General features: G+C 73.9%; 4 protein-coding genes across 6 annotated transcripts; 1 reads left to right on the top strand and 3 right to left on the bottom strand.

The window, feature by feature from the left end:
- Nucleotides 1-625: 625 nt before the first annotated feature.
- Nucleotides 626-3316, bottom strand: SUOX (sulfite oxidase). Of its 3 annotated transcripts, none has more exons than XM_066985506.1 (4): nt 3188-3316; nt 2627-2669; nt 2366-2525; nt 626-2182 (listed from the first exon to the last, which is right to left on the bottom strand). In XM_066985506.1, exons 2-4 carry the CDS (start codon nt 2656-2658, stop codon nt 761-763), a joined length of 1614 nt encoding a protein of 537 aa, XP_066841607.1. In that variant the 5' UTR covers nt 2659-2669; nt 3188-3316; the 3' UTR covers nt 626-760. The 3 variants fall into 3 exon arrangements, with proteins under 3 accessions (XP_066841607.1, XP_066841606.1, XP_066841608.1); XM_066985505.1 differs by lacking the exon at nt 3188-3316 and adding an exon at nt 2807-2900; XM_066985507.1 differs by lacking the exon at nt 2366-2525 and having other exon boundaries at nt 3188-3213.
- A 1106-nt stretch (nt 3317-4422) lies between these two features.
- On the bottom strand, nt 4423-8035 carry RAB5B (RAB5B, member RAS oncogene family). The gene is made up of 6 exons (XM_066985549.1): nt 7916-8035; nt 6037-6307; nt 5362-5513; nt 5113-5235; nt 4908-5001; nt 4423-4685 (listed from the first exon to the last, which is right to left on the bottom strand). Exons 2-6 carry the CDS (start codon nt 6197-6199, stop codon nt 4570-4572), a joined length of 648 nt encoding a protein of 215 aa, XP_066841650.1. The 5' UTR covers nt 6200-6307; nt 7916-8035; the 3' UTR covers nt 4423-4569.
- A 1266-nt stretch (nt 8036-9301) lies between these two features.
- Nucleotides 9302-12653, bottom strand: CDK2 (cyclin dependent kinase 2). The gene is made up of 7 exons (XM_066985540.1): nt 12494-12653; nt 12340-12417; nt 11612-11729; nt 11359-11529; nt 11161-11262; nt 10032-10235; nt 9302-9923 (listed from the first exon to the last, which is right to left on the bottom strand). Exons 1-7 carry the CDS (start codon nt 12607-12609, stop codon nt 9819-9821), a joined length of 894 nt encoding a protein of 297 aa, XP_066841641.1. The 5' UTR covers nt 12610-12653; the 3' UTR covers nt 9302-9818.
- Nucleotides 12654-12827: 174 nt separating this feature from the next.
- On the top strand, nt 12828-18091 carry PMEL (premelanosome protein). The gene is made up of 11 exons (XM_066985489.1): nt 12828-14115; nt 14689-14817; nt 14894-15040; nt 15127-15267; nt 15347-15508; nt 15592-16287; nt 16407-16721; nt 16791-16884; nt 17326-17528; nt 17627-17714; nt 17811-18091. The coding sequence occupies exons 1-11, from the start codon at nt 13518-13520 to the stop codon at nt 17968-17970; spliced, it is 2733 nt and encodes a 910-aa protein (XP_066841590.1). The 5' UTR covers nt 12828-13517; the 3' UTR covers nt 17971-18091.
- Nucleotides 18092-18095: the final 4 nt, after the last annotated feature.

Genomic DNA, 18095 nt, shown 5'->3' with positions numbered 1-18095 from the left:
CGGAGAGGGGGGGTCCACGGGGACCGGGGGGGTCCACGGGGACTGGGGGGGTCCACGGGGACCGGGAAGGAGTCCCCGGGACCGGAGGGGGAAGGGGGGGCACTGGGATATTGGGGGGGGGTCTACGGGGACTGGGGGGGTCCATGGGGACCAAGAAGGGGTCCACTGGGACCGGGGGGGCTTCACAGGGACTGGGGGGGGGGCGATCCACGGGGACCGGGAAGGAGCCCCTGGGACTGGGGGGGGGCACACTAGGATATGGGGGGGGCTCCACAGGGACCGGAGGGGGGGGACATGGGGACTGGGGGGGTCCACGGGGACTGGGGAGCTCCGTGGAGCCCCCCTGAGCATGGGAAGCCCGGGGGGTACAGGGGGGGCCTTACAGGCAGTGAGGGCGGGCAGGGAGCCCGGGGGGTCCTGGAGGGGCTGTGGGGTCTTGGCAGGACCTGGGGTCCCAAAGGGCCGGGGGGGGGGGGGGGGGCGAGGGGCGGGGGTCCTGGGACATTGGGGCAGAGGCACAGCGGGCTGCGGGGTGCTGGGGGGTACGGGGGCTGGGGGGGGGCTGCGGGGTCCCCTGAGGCCATCCCCGACCCTGCCCCGGGGAAGCAGCAGCAGCAGCAGCGAGTCCATAAAAGCTGCGCAATCTTTATGGAGCCACTTTCACACGTCGCGGGCTGTAAAGCGGCGACCTTCGAGCCGCCGGCGGCGCGGCCGCGCACGCGAGGGGGCGGGAGAAAGGCAAGCGGCGGGGCCGCGGCCCTCAGTCGCGGACGGAGACCCGGACGCGGTGCCAGGCGTTGCTGAGCACCCCGCGCAGGTTCCAGATGGGCGCCACGCTGTCGGGCTGCACGTTGTAGCTGCCGTCCACCGCCTTGCAGACGATCTCCAGCTCCGCGCCCGCCGCCACCGGCGCCTGCAGCTCCCACAGCACCCAGGCCCAGGCGCGCCCCGGCGGGGGCCGCTCGCCCGACAGCCGCGCCACCCGCCACGTGCGCCCGCCGTCCAGCGAGACGTCCACCCGCACCACCGGGCGCCCGCCGCCGCTCCAGGCGTAGCCCTTCACCGTCAGCTCCCCCGCCGGCACCGCCGCCCCGGGGCGCGGGTGGGTGATGGCCGACTGCACCGGCAGCTCCTGGATGGCGGGCGCCGTCTTGTAGTCCACCGTGTCCCAGTCCACGCAGGGGGAGAAGCCCTTGTAGTCGTTCTGCTGCCAGTGGCTGGGGCTCTCGGCCGGGCTGACGGCCACCCGCCGCAGCCACTTGACGCTGCGGGCGCCCACCACGCCGGGCACCACCACGCGCACGGGGAAGCCGTGGTCGCGGGGCAGCTCCTCGCCGTTCATCTCGTAGGCCAGCAGCACGTCGGCGGCCGGGCTGACGGCGCGGCCGTAGGGGATGGAGGCGCCGTAGGGGGCCCCCCCGGCATCGGCGTCCAGCCCCTCGAAGCAGACGTGCCACTCGCCCTCCCGCTCCTCCTCGAAGCCGGCGTGCAGCAGGACGTCGCGCAGCCGCGCGCCGCCCCAGCGGGCCGTGCTGATGGCCCCGATGTCCCACGGCAGCCCCTTGACGGGGCGGACCTGGCTCATCTCGGCCCGGCGGTTGCCGGCGCACTGCAGCGTGGCCGTCACCTCGTGCTTGGGGAAGCGGCTGCGCAGCTCCGGCAGCGACAGCGACAGCGCCCGGCCCCCCGGGCCCTCCACCCGCAGCCGGTAGGAGCCCGGGTCCACCGCCGGCACCGGCAGGTGGTTGCGGGTGAAGAAGAGCTCGTTGGGCGTCAGGAAGCGCTCGGCCAGCAGCTCCGCCGGCGGCTCCGCGTTGAAGGGCTTCTGGCTGTTGACGCGCAGCCCGGGGTGCCGGGGGGGGTCCCCGGCGAAGGGGTCGCCGGCGGCGGCGGCGGCCGGCGGCGCCTCCTCGGGGCTGAGCTCGCCCACCTTGTACTCGCGCAGCAGCTCCAGGACGTGGGGCTGGCTGTGGACGGCGTAGAGGGCCCAGAAGGGCTCCAGCGCCCCGCCGGCCGCCAGCAGGATCTTGTCGGCGCCCCCCGGGTGCAGCTCCACGAAGTCGGTGACGTCGAAGACCTCGGTGCCGTGGGTCACCCAGACGCGGTCCTGCGGCGAGCGGTGCCGCCCCACCTCCTCCCGCGTGTACCGGGGGTACCGGGGGGCCTGGGCGGCCTGGGCGGTCTGGGGGACCCCGGCCCCGTCAGCGGGGAGCTCGGCGCCCCCCGGTGCCCCCGGGACAGCCCGGTACCCCCCCGTCCCGGCACCGCGGGGAGCCCCGTGCCCTCCCCTCCCGCTCCCCCCCTTCCTCCCGTCCCCTTCCCTCGCCGCCCCCCTCCCCGCTCCCCCCCCCCCCGCGTTCCTCACCCGCCGCCTCCGGTCTCCGTAGGCCAGGACGGCGCCGAGCCCCAGCAGCGCCGCCAGCACCGGGGCCGCCCTCCCGCTGCCCCCCGGGCCCGGGCTGCCGGCGGCGAAGCGGGCGGCGCCCGTCCGGGAACAGCCGCGGCGGGGCAGCGGCAGCGGGAGCCTGCGGGGAGAGCGGCGCTGAGGGCGGCCCGGGGGGGGGGGGGGGCGGCACCGGGACCCCCGGGGGGGGGCGGCACCGGGACCCCCGGGCCCGGCTCCTACCTGCGCCCGGTGACTGCGCGGAGCAGCAGCATCGCGGCGGGACCTGGCCGGGGAGAGCGGCGCGGTCAGAGCGGCTCCTGCGGCCGCCGGGAGCCCACCGGGGGCCGGGACCGTCCGGGCGTCCCCCTCCCGCCCCGCCCCTCCCGGTGCCGGTGCCGCTTCCCCCCCCCCTCCCCGCACCTGCGTCGTTAGCGGGGCTCTCGGGGCGCTCTGCGGCTTTAAGAGAGGGGCGAGGGGCGGGGCCTCGCCCGATGGCCACGCCCCCTCCCCCCCGCAGCAGGGGGGGGGGGCGGCCGCGCCTTAAAGGGGCCGCGGCGCGGGCGGGGCGCGGCGCCGCCCGGTGCCCCCGATAAGCGCTATCGGGGCGCTGCCGGATGCGGGCCCGGGCCCGGCTCCAAGAGCCCCGGTACCGGGCTCCGCCGCCTCCCCTCCCCCCCCCCCCCCCGGCCCACCCCCGCCCCGCCCCCCCGCAGGCAGCAGACGGAGCGTTTTGGGTGGTTTTCTTCCTTTTTTTTTTTTTTTTTTCTTTTTTTTTTTTGGTGGGTTTTGTCCTTTACTTACATTAAATACACCGCGAAGCCAGCAGCCGCGGCCGGGACCGCGCTCTCGTCAGGGGCCGCCGGGGCGGCGGCGCTCCCCCGGGGCACGGCGGCGGCAGGAACCGAACCGGAGACGCGAGGAGCGGAGAAAGGGGGGGGGGGGGGGGGGTGAGAAAAAGGCCCCGGGGAGCTGCAGCGACCCCGGGGGGCTGGGGGCGCCCGGCCGGGGGGGGGCTGCGGGGGCTGAACCCAGCCCCGGGACCTGGACCCAGCCCCGGGACCCCGCTGCCAGCCCGGGGGGAGCCTGGGGGCACAGGGGGGTGAGGGGCACAGGGGGGTGCTGAGGGTGGGGGGGGGTTCGGAGGGGTGCCCCCACCCAGCCCCCAGGTGCCCCCGCCGCCAGCTTTGGGCCGGGAGCCGAGGTTGGGGCAATGGTCGCAGGGCCACGGGCGCCTGGCCCCGGCCCAAGGGCGCCGCACGCAGCCGGAGGCGCCCGCGGGGTCGCCCCCCCGGGAGAGGTCCCCGGGGCAAAGGAGGGAAAGGAACCCGGGGAGCGCCCGGTGCCCCCCCGCCCCCAGCGAGCTGAGCCCCCACAAACCGGAGGGAGGGCGGCGAGGCACGGCCGGGCCGGGATCACCGGGGGGACACCGAGGCGGTGGCGGGGGTTTGCACGGCTCCGCCGGGGGGGCAAGCGTGCCGGCCCCGCCACCGGCGGTGCTCGGGGTCGGAGCTCGGGGTCCCCGCCATCACCCCGCGTCCCCCCTCCCCCTGTGACAGGTTCCCAGGCACTTCCGATCCTCCAGCAAAAAAAAAAGGCCACCGAGGAAGGAGGTAAGGACACTGCGGGTTCCCCAACACCCCCCCCCCGGGGCAGCGAAACAGAAGAAAGAGGAGGGAAGAGAAGGGGGAAAAAAGAAAATAAAAATAACCCCCCCGGCAGCCCCCCCGGGGGGAATGCCGCTCCGCGGGGGTCTGCTCCCAACGCCGCGCCACAAAGCCCACGTCCGAGGGCGCCGCGGCCGCCTCCTCGCGTCCCCGGCGGGACCGAGAGCAGGATTTACCAAAGCAAAGGGGGAGGCGGGAGAGGGGGGGCGCGGGGGGGGGGCAGAAGGGGAGTTCGGTCGCTCTCTGCACCTATCATACAAAGTGAAGAAGAGTTCGGTTCTGGAAGTTAAGTCCCCGGTGGATCTGGTTCCAGGCCGTCGGGTGGTAACGGGGCTCCGGCAGCGGCTCTGAAGCGTTAAAAAGTGCAGTTAGACGGAGCTCGGGGGGGGGGGGGGGGGCTGCTTCCGACGGGTCTCGGTGTGCCGGTACGGAGGGGGGCGTGGAGGACGGGGGGGGGCGGGGGGGGACGTTAACGGCTTCGCTCTTCCTTGCCCGCGGGCCGCTGCCGCCGGCCGCCCTTCAGTTGCTACAGCACTGGCTCTTGTTCTGCTGGCTCTGCTCGTGAAGGTCCACGCCTCTGCTCCTCCCCGCCGCGCCGCTCGTGCTCTGGGGCTCGCTCTTTGGCAGCTTCTTGGCTGGGGGGGGGGGGCAAACAGGCAGGGGGGGGCGTCAGGAGCTGCTCAGCACCATGGGGACGCACCCACACGGGCACACCCCGGCTGCCCCCATGCTTCCCGGGGGGGGAAAAGCTCCCCCTGCGCTCACCGGCTCTGCCGCAAAGCCGCCATGGGGCAGGACCCCCGGGAGCTCTGCCCCACGCAGCCCGGCTCGGCCCCCCCGCAGCCCCCCCGGCTCACCGATGGCCAGGAAGAGATCGTTCACGTTCATCGCTGTCTTGGCCGACGTCTCCATGAACAGCAGGCTGTTGTCGTCTGCGTAGGCCTGCGCCTCCTGGAAGAGACACCGGCGCCCGGCTGAGGGGTCGGCGGCCGCCCAGCGCGGCTGCGGGCACGGGGGGGGGGAACCGGCCCCGGCCCCGAGGAGCCCGGGAGCGGCACTTACTTCGTACTCCACCATGCGCTTGCTGGCCAGATCGGCCTTGTTGCCGGCCAGGGCGATGACGATGCTGGGGCTGGCTTGTCTCTGCAGCTCCTTCACCCATGTCTTCGCCCGCGCAAACGTTTCCTGCGAGCAGAGGCGGGGGCTCAAGGCCGAATCCGGTGGCGGCAGCGCCGGCGGGCACCTCACCGGGACCCCCCGCCAGGGACCGAGCCACCCCCCTTGCCTGCGGCGCCGCCCCGGGGCCCTCACCTGGTTGGTGATATCGTAGACCACGATGGCCGCCTGCGCGCCCCGGTAGTACATGGGGGCCAGGCTGTGGTACCTCTCCTGCCCGGCCGTGTCCCAGATCTCAAACTTCACCGTTGTGTCGTCCAGGCAGACGGACTGTGTGAGGAACGCCGCTGGAGGGAGGGACGAAGGGAGGGGAGCATTAGCGTCCAACGACCGGCCCCCCGGCACCCCGCCTGCACCCGAACGGCCCCGGGGGGACGTGGAGCCGGGCTTGCGGGGAGCCCACGGCCCCTCGCATGCTGCCACAACGTGCTGGGAGCACACGCAGCTGCTCCAGGTGAGCGGCGGGGCTTATTGGGGGACCGGCGGGACTCCTGCCCCGGCTGCAGGCCCCACGTGCCCCACGGCACCGCCGCTGCGAGACCGCAGCCGAGGCGTGGGGACTGCGGCGAGAGCCTGGCCCCGCCAGGAGGACGCGGGGCAGGGCTCTCCCCAAAAGCGCTCGTGCGGCTTCTCCGCGGATCGCAGCCGCCAGCACGAGCTCAGGGCCCAACGCTGGCCCGCGTCGGAAGGAAATAAAACTGGCGCGAGGCAAAACGCGCGCAGACGGCGGCTGCGGGAGCCCGCGAGGCCCCAGCGCTTGGCTCCCGGGCACCGCAGCGCCCCGCGGGCAGGCGCCGCCGGCCGACTCACCCCCGATGGTGCTCTCCTGGTACTCGTGGAACTGCCCCTTGACGAAGCGCAGCACCAGGCTGGATTTCCCCACCGCCGACTCACCCAGCAGCACCAGCTTGAACTGACAGATTTTGCTAGCTTGGGCCTGCCCATTCGGCCTGGCAGCTCCTCTGCTGGTCATGGCCGGGCTGCTGCTGCTGCTGCTGCTGCGCCGCGCGCCCTGCGAAGCGGGAAGGCAGCGACGCCGCGGCACGGAGCGGGGCGCTGGCGTCCGATCTGCTGGGCAGTGCTGGAAGGGGAACGGAGCGGGGCAGAGCAGTCAGCACGGCGCGGACGCGCCGCACCCCACGAGGCGCAGCTCCCGCGGCCAACGCAGGCTCGGCGCGGGCCGCGCTCCTGGCAGCCCCCTTCTCACATCAGGGGGGGTCCCGGGAGCCCCCCCCCCCCCCAGCTCCTCGGGGCAGCCCCGCATGGGGGGGGGGGGAGGCGGGGCTGCTCCCTCCGGCTGCGGCGCGCAGATTCCTCGGCTGCTTCGCCTCCCTCCCCGCCCCGAGGAGGGGCTGCAGACAAACTCCCGGCCCGGCCTCCAAGTTCCTCAGCCCGGTTTGGGTTTTTTTTTGTTGTTGTTGTTTTTGTTGTTTTTTTTTTTATATATCCCTCCCGTTTATCTGCCCGTTTCCCCCCGGTGCCAGCGGGTCCCCGGCGCATCCCACCCGGTGGACACCGAGGGGTCGCTACGCGGGGAGCACCACAGCGCGCGGGCCTGGAGGGAGCCGGATTTGGGGTTTCTTTAGGGCCAATCTTATCCCCCCCCTCCCCCCGTTTCATTCCCCCTCGTAGAGCTCCGGTCCCCCGGCACAGATTTACCAGCGCAGCGGCCGAGCTGCGGGCAGGACGGGGACGGCGCGGAGCCGACACCGGGCACGCCACCGGCCGCCAGCTCCCCTCCAGTTCCCCTTCCCCACCGGTGCTGGCGGGGCCCGGAGTGCACGCTCCCACCCGTAGCGCCCCGGGGCCCTCCCGCAGCCCCCAGCACCCCCCGGGTTCAGCACCCGCCGCTCGGCTCCCGGGACCGGCACCGGCACCGGCCGAGGGGGACCCACGGAGCAAGGCCCCGCGCCCACCGGGGGGTACCCATGGGTGCCGCAGCGGCGCTCGAGCGGCGGCGCTTCCCGGGGCCGAGCTCCGCCGGCGGGGGGCTGAGAGCCACCGGGCCCCGAGAGCCACCGGGCCCCAAGGCCGAGCCCCCGGAGGGCCCCGGGGTTGCGCCAGCCCCGCGGGGTAACGGCTTTCCGGTGCCACCCGGCTTCGCTGCGGCCCAACCGCGGGCCCGGAGGAGGCTCGGGGGGGAGGAGCGGGACGTGCGGCTCGCCCCCCCCCCCCCCCGGTACACCGGGCCCGGTTACCGCCGGTAACCCCCAGCCGCGTACCGGGGGCACCGGGGGGCACGGCCCCGTGGCGGAGCAGCGCGCGGGGGCCCCCGGGACATCCCCGGCAGCCCGGGGGGCGCACGGAGGCCCCGGTACCGAGCGCCGAGCCGGGGCAGCGCCGCCCGCCCGCCCCCACCGGAGCCCCCGCCGGGGCGCCCCCCCCCCCCCCCCAGTACCGGCCCCGGTGGCTCAGGGGGGACCCGCTGGGGACCGGCAGCGCTCCACCCCCCCCCCGCCCCGGTGCCGCCCCGGTACCGCCCGGGCACAGCCGGGCCCCGGAGCCCCCCGGGGCCGGGCAAGGAGCGGCGGCACCGGGAGGGCCCCGGGGGTCCCCGCCCCGGCCCGGCGGCGGCCGCGGCCTCACAGGGAGGGGCCCGGAGTCAGCCCCAGGCCCCGGTTCTCCGGTCCCGGTTCTCCGGTTCCGGTTCCCGGTTCCGGTCGCGGCCCCGGCCCGGCCCCCCCGGTACCTGCGGCGGCCCCGGCTCCCGTCGCGGCCCGAGCACACAAACAGCGCCTGGGCCCCGCCCTCCCCGCCCGGGCGGGATCGCGGCCCGGCTCCGCCAATCGGCGCCGCGCGGCGGGGCGGAGGGCCCGCCTCTTCCTCCCGGCTCGGCCAATCGGGGCGGAGGACGGCGCGTCAGCGCCCCCGCCCCGCGCAGCGCAGCCAATGGGGCCCTGCGGGGAGCGGGGGTCACGTGGGGGCCTGCGGGGACCCCCGGGGGTCGTGTGGGGGGCCTATAGGGGCGTGTATGGACCCCATAGACCTGTGTGGGCCCTGTAGGGACCTACCTGGGGGGACATATGGGCCCTATGCGGACCTGGGGATCTGTATGGGCCCTATAGGGACCTGGGGCCGCCTATAGGGCCTATAGGGACCAGTATGGACTCTGTAGGGACCCACCTAGGGGGACGTATGGGTCCTATAGGGACCTGGGGCCGTGTATGGGCCCTATACGGACCTTAGGGTTGTGTATGGGGCCTATAGGGACTGGTGTGGGCCCCGTATGGACCTATGTGGGGGGACATATGGGCCCTATACGGACCTAGGGATGTGTATGGGCCCTATAGGGACCTGGGGTCACCTATGGGGCCTGTAGGGACCGATGTGGGCCCTGCAGAGACCTACCTGGGGGGACATATGGGCCCTATGGAGACCTGGGGTCACATATGGGGCCTATAGGGACCAGTATGGGCCCTGTAGGAACCTACCTGGGGGGATGTATGAACCCTATAGCGACCTGGGGATGTGTTTGGGCCCTATAGCGACTCGGGGGACACACAGAACCTATGGAGACAAGGCACATATAGGCCCTATAGGGACTATGGTGAACATATGGAACCTATAGGGACTGAGTGTCATGTATGGGCCCTCTAGGGACTCTGGGGGATGTATGGTCCCTCTGAATGCACACTTGAGCCCTACAGGGACCACGGGAACATGTGTACGGACCCTATAAGGACCTGGGTGCACGTAAAGGCCCTACAGGGACCATGAGGGACATACAGGCCCTATACGGACCTGGGGGGCACGTACGGGCCCTACAGTGACTGCAGGGAGCACGTAGGCCCTATAGGGACCTGTGGGACACGTAGGGAACCTGGGGGGGGGGCACAAAGGGACTTAAAGGGACTGGGGAGCACGGACGGGACCTGTGGGGTCTGCGGGGCACGTACGGGCCTGTAGGGCCCCGCGGGAGCGGCTGGGGCCCACGGGGCACACGCGGGGTGGCCACACAGCGGCCCTATAGACACGGGGGGGCTGGGCACATACAGGGGGGGTTGGGGGGGCCCCACACTCCGGGGGTCCCCCAGCGGGGGGCAGGCGCAGACCCCCCCGAGCAGAGGCGGTGGCGCTGCACGCGGAGCTTTATCGGGTACAAAAGGCAGTGGGGACGCCCCGCGGCACGACAAAATGGGGGGGGGGGGGGGGGGGGGGGGCACGCAACGCAGGGGGTGTCCCCCCCCCCCAACACCGCGCTGCGGGAACAGGAGGAGGAGGAGGAGGAGGAGGATGAAGGCGCTGGGCCCCCCCCGGCAGGGCCGTAAGTGCCGAGACCAGGGTGAGGGGGGGCCGCTGGGGGGGGGGGGGGGGGGCTCCTGTCCCTGGCTGGGGGGGGCGGCTCCTCTCCGGGGGGGGGGCTGTGTCCTTGGGGGGGGGGGCTCTGCCCCGAGCAGTCCTGGGGGGCCAGCAAGGAGCTCGGGGGGGGGGGGGGTCCCAGAGCTGGGGGGGGGAGGTGGGGAGGTCCCGGAGCCGGTGCCGTCACCTCCGCGCGTGGTGCTGCGGGCTTCTTCTTGCGGGGGGGGGGGGGGGGGGGGGGGGGGACGGACAGAGGGGCGGTCCCCTGTCCTGTGTCCCCCCCCCCCCCCCGCTCACAGGCGCAGGTTGGGGACCACCTTGGTGACGTCGTGGAAGAAGGGGTGGCGCAGCGCCGCCTTGGCCGAGATGCGCTTGTTGGGGTCGTAGTGCAGCATTTGCTGCGGGCCGGGGAAGAAAAACAGGGGGGGGGGGAGACCGGTGTGAGGCTCTCCGGCCCCCCCCAGGTGCCCCCCACCCCCCTCAGGGGCTTGGGGAGGGGGGCTCACCGCCAGCAGCTTGTGGCCGTCCTCGTCCAGCGGCGGCACCAGCTTGCCCAAATCCTGGCGCGCCCAGCGGGGGAAGGTGGGCTTGTAGTCGGGCAGCGCGGTGACGCCGGGCCAGGCGGCCTCGTCCGGCGTGCCCAGCGTGCGGAAGATGCGGAAGAGCTGGTCGATCTCCGAGTCCCCCGGGAACAGCGCGCGCCGCATCACCTGCGGGGTCCGGGGTGGGGGGGGGGGGGGGCACCGGGGTCAGCGCGGGGGTGCTCGGTGCCGGGGGAGGTCGGGTTTAGGGTGCGGGGACCCCGCGGGGCAGGGATCAAACGGCCCCGTGACCGGCCCCGTGACACGGCGCCAGGGTTGGGGGCTCACATGATGCCGGTTGGTCGTGTCCGTCCGTCCGTCCCCCCCCCGCCCCCGGCGCCCACAGAGCCCCCTTTGTGCCCCGGTGACCGCGGCGGGCGCCGGCCCCTGCGCGTGGAAATGTCGGGGGTGGGATGGGGAAACCGGGGGGGGTGCAGCGGGGTGGGAAAAGGGGGGCTGGGGGGGGGCCTGGGATAAGTCCTGGGGGTCCCTGGGGGGTCCCTTGGATATGTCCTGGGGGTCCCTGGGGGGTTCCTGGGGTGTCCCCAGGGTAGGTCCTGGGGGACCCCGGAGTAGGTCCTGGGGGACGCTGGGGTGTCCCTGTGGTGTCCCTAGGGTGGGTCCTGGGGGTCTCCAGGGTGTCCCAAGGGTGCCACCACAAAGCCCGCTGGGTGTCCCCAGGGCACGTCCGGGTTTGTCTGCAGGGCGTCCCCAGACCAGGCCATGGGTGTCCCCAGGGTGCCACCAGGGCTTGGGGGTGTCCCCAGGGTGCCACCAGGGTGCCCCTTTGGTGTCCTCGGGGGGCATCCTGGGTGTCCCTGGGCTGTCACCAGTGCCTGGGGTGTCCCCAGGGTGCCACCACGGTGTCCCCTTGGCGCCCCCAGGGCACATCCCCACTGCCCCAGGGCGCCCCCGAGGTGCCACCGGGACACGACCTCGACGTGGGGACACCCAGGGGTGGCAGCTGCCGCCACTGCGGGGGGGGGGGGTCGTGGCCCTGCTCCCCCCCCTGCCCCCCCAATCAGCCGCAGCCCCCCCAGCCCCCCACCCTCACCATCTCGGCGAAGATGCAGCCCAGGCTCCAGATGTCCACAGCGGTCGAGTAATACTTGCAGCCCAGCAGGATTTCGGGCGGCCGGTACCAGAGCGTCACCACCTGGGGTGGTAGGGGGGGGGACAGGGGGGCGCGGTGGGCATGCAGCCAAGCCCTCCCCCTCCCCTTGTGTCCCCCCCCCCAATTCCCCGCGCCCACCTCGTGCGTGTAGGTGCGCAGGGGCACCCCGAAGGCGCGGGCCAGCCCGAAGTCGGCCAGCTTGATGGCGCCGTCGGCGTTGATGAGCAGGTTCTGGGGCTTGAGGTCGCGGTGCAGCACGCGGTGCGCGTGGCAGAAGGCCAGGCCCTGCAGCAGCTGGAACAGGTAGCTCTGCGGGGGGCCGGGGGGGGGGGGTCAGCGCCTGCCCCTGACCCCCACCCCCCCACCCCGAGCCCCCCCCCACCCCGCACACCTTGATGAGGGGCAGGGCGATGCCGAGGGAGGAGTCGTCCATGAACTTCTTCAGGTCCTGGTGCAGGAACTCGAAGACCAGGTACAGCTTGTTCTCCGTGTGGATCACGTCCAGCAGCCTGGGGGGGGCGGGGGGGGGGCCTGGGCTGGCACTGCCACCCCCCCCCAACAGCCAGACCCCAGCGCCGCCCCCCCCCCCCCAGCACTGCCCCGTACAGCCTCCAGACCCTGGTACTGCCACCCCCCCCCAGACCCCCCGTCCTGTCCCCCCGCAGCCTCCAGCCCTTGGTACTTACCCCCCCCCAAATCCCAGACCCCCCCACTGCCTCCCCCCATTCCCCAGACCCCCGGTATTGCCCCCCCCATGCCCCAGACCCCCCCATTGCCCCCCCCAGCCCCCAGCCCCCCAGTACTGATCCCCCACAGCCTCCTGCCCCCCCCCTGCCCCCCCACAGCCCCCAGAACTGCCCCCCCCCGGATCCCAGACCCCCCCCCCAGCCAAGGACCCACTGGGGCACCTGCCCCCCCCCCCCCCCACACTCCACATCCCACCCCCCTCGGTACCCCCCCCCCTCAACACCACCCCCTCCCCTGGTTCCCCCCTCCCCAATACCTCCCCCCCCCACACCCCGGCGTTTCCTCCCCCCACGGTTCCTCCACCTCCCCGGTCCCCTCCCCGGTCCCGCCCCCCCCCCCCCCCCCCCCCCGGTTCCCCCCCCCCCCGCTGACTTGACGATGTTGGGGTGCTTGAGCTCCTTCAGCAGCGAGATCTCCCGGATGGCCGTGCTGGGGACGCCCTCGGTCTCCCTGCGGGGGCAGCCGGGCTGAGCCCCCCCCCCGGTGCCGGTAACCCCCCCCCCCGGTGCCGGTGCCCCCCGCTCACGTGTCCAGGCGGATCTTTTTGAGCGCCACCACCTCCCCCGTGACCTTGTTCCGGGCCTTGTAGACGACGCCGTAGGTGCCCTCCCCGATCTTCTCCACCTTCTGGAAGTTCTCCATGGGCGGCCCCGGGGGGGGGAAACCCCGAGGGGGGGGGGGGGGGGGGGCGCTCCCGGCGGTCCCGGGCCCGGCGCGGAACGATCGCGGCCGCCGCTTCCCTGCGGCGCGCCACAAGGCGGCCGGCCCCGCCCCCGCCTCTTCCCGCCTTCCGCCGGCCACGCCCCCCGCGCCGCCCCATTGGCCGAGCGGGCGGGCGGCGCGGGAGATCCCTTAAAGGGGCCGGCGCCGGCCGCGGGGGGGCGCTGCCCACGGAGCGGGTCCTCGCGGGTGGGGCCCGGCCGCGTCCCCCCGGCACCGCGGTTGGGCTCGGGGGTCGCCCCCGGTCCTGTGCGCGCGGTGCCGGGCGTGCCCGCAGTGCCACGGGCACAGCGTCAGGTACACGGCGCCACGGACGCGGTGCCGCAGGCACGGCCCCACGGGCGTGGTATCACACCCACGATCCCGCGGACACAACGCCACGGGCACGGTGTCACGCACGTGGTCCTACGGGCACGGCGTCACACGCACGGCCCCACGGACACGGTGTCACGCACGTGGTCCTACGGACACGGCGTCACACGCACGGCCCCACGGACACGGTGTCACACACGTGGTCCTGCGGACACGGCGTCACACGCACGGCCCCACGGACACGGTCCCACAGACACCGCGTCACATGCGTAGTCCCACGGACACATCCTGTGGGCACAGTGTCACGCACACGGCCCCCACGCGCGTGCTCCCATGGGCACGGTGTCACATGCACGACCCCACAGACACGATCCCACGGACACGGCGTCACGTACGTGGTCCCCCAGACACTGGGTCACAGGCGCAGACCCCATGCGAACGGTCCCCCAGACACCGTGTCACACACACGGTCCCACGGACACGGTCCCACGGACACGGCCCCACACACGTGGTGCCACATGGGCGCTCTTAGGACCCCAAGGTCCTGCCCTGGGCTGTGCTGGGGACAGATCTGCAATGCCCCCAAAGCAGACGGGTGTCCCATGGGGATGTGCCACATCCCATGGGGGACTTGGGGGCCGCGTCCCAGCTCCCCGCTGCACCCAGCACCTGGCCTGGGAACCGCGGTGCCACGAGCGTGGGGCAGCAGCGGCTGCAGGGCGAGGGGAGAAGCTGCCCCGAGCCCCCCAGAGGGGTCCCAGCCTGCCCCGAGCCCCCCGGAGAGGTCCCAGCCTGCCCCGAGCCCCTGCCTGCCCGGACGGAGCCAGGTCCAGGAGCGTGTGACCAGGCCGGGAGGGAGCATGGGGCTGCGGACACACACGTGTGCACACGCATGCACACACGCGCACACACGTGCCCACCCGCAGCCCCGCCGGGGCCGTCCCGCAGGGAGGGGCTATGCAAAGGAGACCCCTTCTTATCCCCCCGCCGCCGCTGCCTTCGCCTCTCCCGGGAGCCCGAGCGCAAGGAGGCGAGAAGAGAGCGGCCGGAGCATGCGGGTGCACGGGGCCATCGCGCTGCTGGGGGCCCTCCTGGCCCTGGCCACGGCGCAGCACCGTAAGCGGGGCTGGGGGCTGCGGCTGCCGGGGCCCCGATGGGAGCGGGGGTCTCTATGGGGTGGTCCCGGCTGCGAGAGGCAGCCCCTGGTACCCCGGGGACCCCCGAGCAGGGAGGGGATGGAGGGGTTGGTGCTGGGAGCCTGCTGGAGTGGGAGCAGGATCAGCCCCCGCTGCCCCCCGGGGTGGGGTCTGCACCGGGGCGCGCCCCCCCCTGCCAGCACGGGGGTCCCGTCCCGCTGCATGGGGGCTCCCCCGGGACAGGGGCTGCTCAGGGGATCCCCGTCCTCGTGTGTCCCCACGGGGTCCCCACGCTGCAGCGGATGGGGCTGAGATGGGGGCTGGGGGCTGCCCACCCCCGAGCGGGGGGCACGGGGGGAGCGCTCGCCCCGTGCTGCGGCCGGCTCAGCTGAGAGTCACATGAAGGGGCTTTGGGCAGCGCCCAGCGCCATGTGATGGGCTTTGCCCCGCGCCGCAGCCTGAGTCCGTCACGTGTCCCCTGGGGCTCCAAAAGAGGACCCAGCCGGGAGCCCCGGGGGTGCCACGTGCGTCCTTGGCCCTTCTCCTCCCGCAGGAGCCGGTGGCCGGAGCCGCGGCCGGAGCCAGACGTGGAGCGGGCGACCGGCAGCGTTCCGGAGCTGGGACTCGGGGCTGTACCGGCCGTGGCAGGAGGGGACGGCGCGGCAGAGGGACTGCTGGCGAGGTGGGTACGGGGGGGGGGAACGGGGACGCTGCCTGCGGCGCCAGTCCCTGAACCACCCCAAACCGGTGCCCGACAGGCGGTGACGTCACCTTCGACATCAGCAACGACGCCCCCACCATGGCGGGCGCCAAGGCCACCTTCTCCATCGCCCTGCGCTTCCCCAGCACGCAGACGGCGCTGCCCGACGGCCGCGTGGTGTGGAGCCAGAACTGCACCGTCAACGGTCAGCGCCCCCCTGACGCCCCCTGCCCCGTCCCTGGTGGGGGCCGTGGCCACCCCCGTGCCACTCTCAGCCTCTGGTCCCCGCAGGCACCCGCGTCACGCAGGGCGACCCCGTCTTCCCGGAGCAGCTGGCCGAGGGCTCGGACGGCGTCTTCCCCGACGGGCAGCCCTTTCCCCGCAGCGCCTGGGGCAAGCGCGGAAAATTCGTCTACGTGTGGTGGACGTGGGGTGAGGCCGGCACCGTGTCCCCGCTCCCCGGTACCGCGGCGTCCCCGCGGCCGGCGCCTGAGCCGTGCCGTCCCCGCAGGGCGCTACTGGCAGGTGGTGGACGGCGCCGCGTCCCAGCTGACGGTGGGGACGGACGGGGTGGCCCTGGGCTCCTACACCATGGAGGTGGTCGTCTACCACTACCGCGGCCGCCAGAAGTTTGTCCCCATCGGCCGCGCCAGCTCCCAGTTCAGCATCACAGGTAGGCGCCGGGCATGGGGCAGGGATGACGGCGACACGGCGGCACCGGCGGCGGCCGAGCTGACGGCGCCTGCGCGACCCCAGACCAGGTGCCCTTGGCGGTGGACGTGGCGCAGGTGCAGGCGGCGGGCGGCGGGCGCTTCGTGCGCAACCACCCCGTGGCCTTCAGCGTGCGGCTGCACGACCCCAGCCGCTACCTGCGTGACGCCGACATCTCCTACTCGTGGGACTTCGGGGACCAGAGCGGCACCCTCATCTCCCGCAGCGCCGTCGTCACCCACACCTACCTGCAGGCCGGGTCCTTCGCCGCCCGCCTGGTGCTGCAGGCGGCCATCCCGCTCAGCACCTGCGGCACCTCCGTGCCCCCCATTGTGGACCCCACCACCGGGCTGGCGCCCTCGGGGGGACCCACGGCCACGCAGCCAGCGGGTCCCACCGCCGGCACCGCTACGGGATCTGGCACCGCTGCGGCACCGGGCACTGCTGCAGGGTCCGGCACTGCCGCAGCACCTGGAACCGCTGTGGCACCCGGCACCTCAGCACCCGCAGGTTCTGGGGAGCCACCAGAGTCCACGGCGGCATCAGTGGCTGCGCCTTTGGATCCTGCTGCTACCGAGCCCGTCCCTGTCCTGGTGCTCAGCACCGCGGCGGCTGGCGCAGCAGCCGCTACGGACCCTGCTGCCACCACCGCAGACCCCCTGCTCCTTGCCTCTGTGTCCCCAGCTGGGGATGTGCTGGGCACCGCGGCCCCCACGGCTGCGGGGGGAACCGTGGCTGCAGGTGGGTGCTGCCCCCGTGGGGCAGGGCGGGTTGGGCCACGTCCTGGGGGTCCTACGAGGGGGACAGCTCGGTCCCTTCCTGCCCTTCCCCAGCCGCTTCTCTGCCTGGGTCCCCTGCAGGCGCGGTGACGGCTGGGGACACGGCTGGGGACACGGCTGGGGACACGGCTGCAGCCACAGCTGGGGACGTGGTGACAGCCACAGCTGGAGCAACGGCTGGGGGCACAGCTGAATCCGTAGCTGAGGCCACAGTGGGAGCCACAGTGGGAGCCACAGCGGGAGCGACAGCGGGAGCCACGGACGGAGCCACGGATGGAGCCACGGCCACCCCCGGCGAGCCCCTGGTGCTGGTGAAGCGCCAGGCGCCCGCGGCTGGGCCCACAGGCTGCGTCCTGTACCGCTACGGCACCTTCTCCACCCAGCTCGACATCGTCCGTGAGTGCCGGGGACCGGGGAGGGGACCCGGAGGGGCCGGCCCTGCTCTGACTCCGCGTCCCCTTGCAGAGGGCGTCGAGAGCATGGCCATCGTGCAGGTGGTGCCCGTGGAGCCCGTGGGCAGCGGGAACAGCGTGGAGCTGACGGTGACGTGCGAGGGGAGGTGAGGGCAGCTGGGGGCCGGGGCTGGAGTTGGGGACGGCGTGGGGACAACGCACCGGAGCTGGGGACGGTGCCAGGGCTGGGGACGGCTCGGGGGTGATGAATGGGACCCAGGTTAGCGGCTGGGAACAGGGTGGGGACCTTGGTCTGGAGCTGGGAATGGGGTGGGGGACCCTGGGGTGCAGCTGGGGACCGGGTGGGGACCACACCCCAGCCACGGGGATGGGGTCAGCTCGGACACGATGCCCTGGAGCTGGGGCGGCGTGGGGACCGCGATCACGAGCTGGGGCCGGCTTGGAGGCAGCGCCCAGGGCTGGCGCGGGGCCGAGGGGCGCAAGCAAGGGGGGGGGGCAGCGCAGGACCCACGCCGTGGGGCCGTGATGGGTGCCTGGGGGGGGGGGGGGGGCCCTGCTGACCCCTTCCCCGACCCCCCCTCCGGCAGCCTGCCCGAGGAGGTGTGCACCGTGGTGGCGGATGCCGAGTGCCAGATGGCGCAGACGCGGACGTGCTCGGCCGTGGCGCCGGCGCCCGGCTGCCAGCTGCTGCTGCGCCAGGACTTCAACCAGTCCGGCCTCTACTGCCTCAACGTCTCCCTGGCCAACGGCAACGGCCTGGCCGTGGCCAGCACCCGCGTGGCCGTCGGAGGTGGGACCGGGGCTGGGGATTGGGGGGGGGGTGGGGGGGAGGCGGCAGGGTTTGGGGGGGGGGGGGGGGTCGGGGATGCTCAGCTGCTTCTGCCCCAGGCGCAGCCCCGGCCGCTGGCAGGACCACGCTCACCGTGGGGCTGGTGCTGATCGCCGCCGCCCTGGGCACCGCCGCCTACACCTACCGGTGAGCCTGGCCGGGGGGGGGGCACCAGAAAATGGGGAGGGGACACCAATATGGGGGGCTCACCCCCCCCGTGCTAACCCCCTCTCTGCCCCACAGCCGAGTGAAGTACAGCCTGCTGCTGGCCGCGGCCCCCCCGGCCCCCTGCCCCCGGGGCTGGCTGCCCCCCGGTGCCACCCTCCGCCTACTGCTGCGCCAGGTTTTCGGGGGGGCCCCCAGCGGCGAGAGCAGCCCCCTGCTCCGCGCCAACGCCGTGTAGGGGCTGCGGGGATCCACGCCCCCCCCCCTCAACCACTACGCCCCCCCACCTGGCCCGAGCCCCCAGGAGCCGGGGGGGGTCCGCGTGCCCCCGGTGACATGAATAAAGGCTCAGCTCAGCCCCTG

This window comes from Anser cygnoides, chromosome 32, assembly GCF_040182565.1.
Source record: "Anser cygnoides isolate HZ-2024a breed goose chromosome 32, Taihu_goose_T2T_genome, whole genome shotgun sequence".
Lineage (NCBI taxonomy): Eukaryota > Metazoa > Chordata > Aves > Anseriformes > Anatidae > Anser > Anser cygnoides.
Note: the sequence above shows the minus strand (reverse complement) of the source record. Positions and strands in the feature narration are given on the sequence as shown.

Bases quoted from the DNA above. Each gene is read 5' to 3' on its own strand.
- PMEL (XM_066985489.1), top strand. From the start codon at position 13,518: ATGGGCGCTCTTAGGACCCCAAGGTCCTGCCCTGGGCTGTGCTGGGGA. The intron at 15,041-15,126 runs GTCAGCGCCCCC...TGGTCCCCGCAG, and splicing joins CCAGAACTGCACCGTCAACG to GCACCCGCGTCACGCAGGGC. The intron at 17,715-17,810 runs GTGAGCCTGGCC...TCTGCCCCACAG, and splicing joins ACCGCCGCCTACACCTACCG to CCGAGTGAAGTACAGCCTGC.
- CDK2 (XM_066985540.1), bottom strand. From the start codon at position 12,609: ATGGAGAACTTCCAGAAGGTGGAGAAGATCGGGGAGGGCACCTACGGC. The intron at 12,418-12,493 runs GTGAGCGGGGGG...CTGCCCCCGCAG, and splicing joins AAAAAGATCCGCCTGGACAC to GGAGACCGAGGGCGTCCCCA. The intron at 11,263-11,358 runs GTGGGCGCGGGG...CTACCACCCCAG, and splicing joins TGCGCACCTACACGCACGAG to GTGGTGACGCTCTGGTACCG.
- RAB5B (XM_066985549.1), bottom strand. From the start codon at position 6,199: ATGACCAGCAGAGGAGCTGCCAGGCCGAATGGGCAGGCCCAAGCTAGC. The intron at 5,236-5,361 runs GTGAGGGCCCCG...CTCTGCTCGCAG, and splicing joins TCTACGATATCACCAACCAG to GAAACGTTTGCGCGGGCGAA. The intron at 4,686-4,907 runs GTGAGCCGGGGG...CCCCCCCCCCAG, and splicing joins CGATCTCTTCCTGGCCATCG to CCAAGAAGCTGCCAAAGAGC.
- SUOX (XM_066985506.1), bottom strand. From the start codon at position 2,658: ATGCTGCTGCTCCGCGCAGTCACCGGGCGCAG. The intron at 2,526-2,626 runs GTAGGAGCCGGG...CTCTCCCCGCAG, and splicing joins CGCGCAGTCACCGGGCGCAG to GCTCCCGCTGCCGCTGCCCC. The intron at 2,183-2,365 runs GTGAGGAACGCG...GGGGTCCCCCAG, and splicing joins ACGGAGACCGGAGGCGGCGG to ACCGCCCAGGCCGCCCAGGC.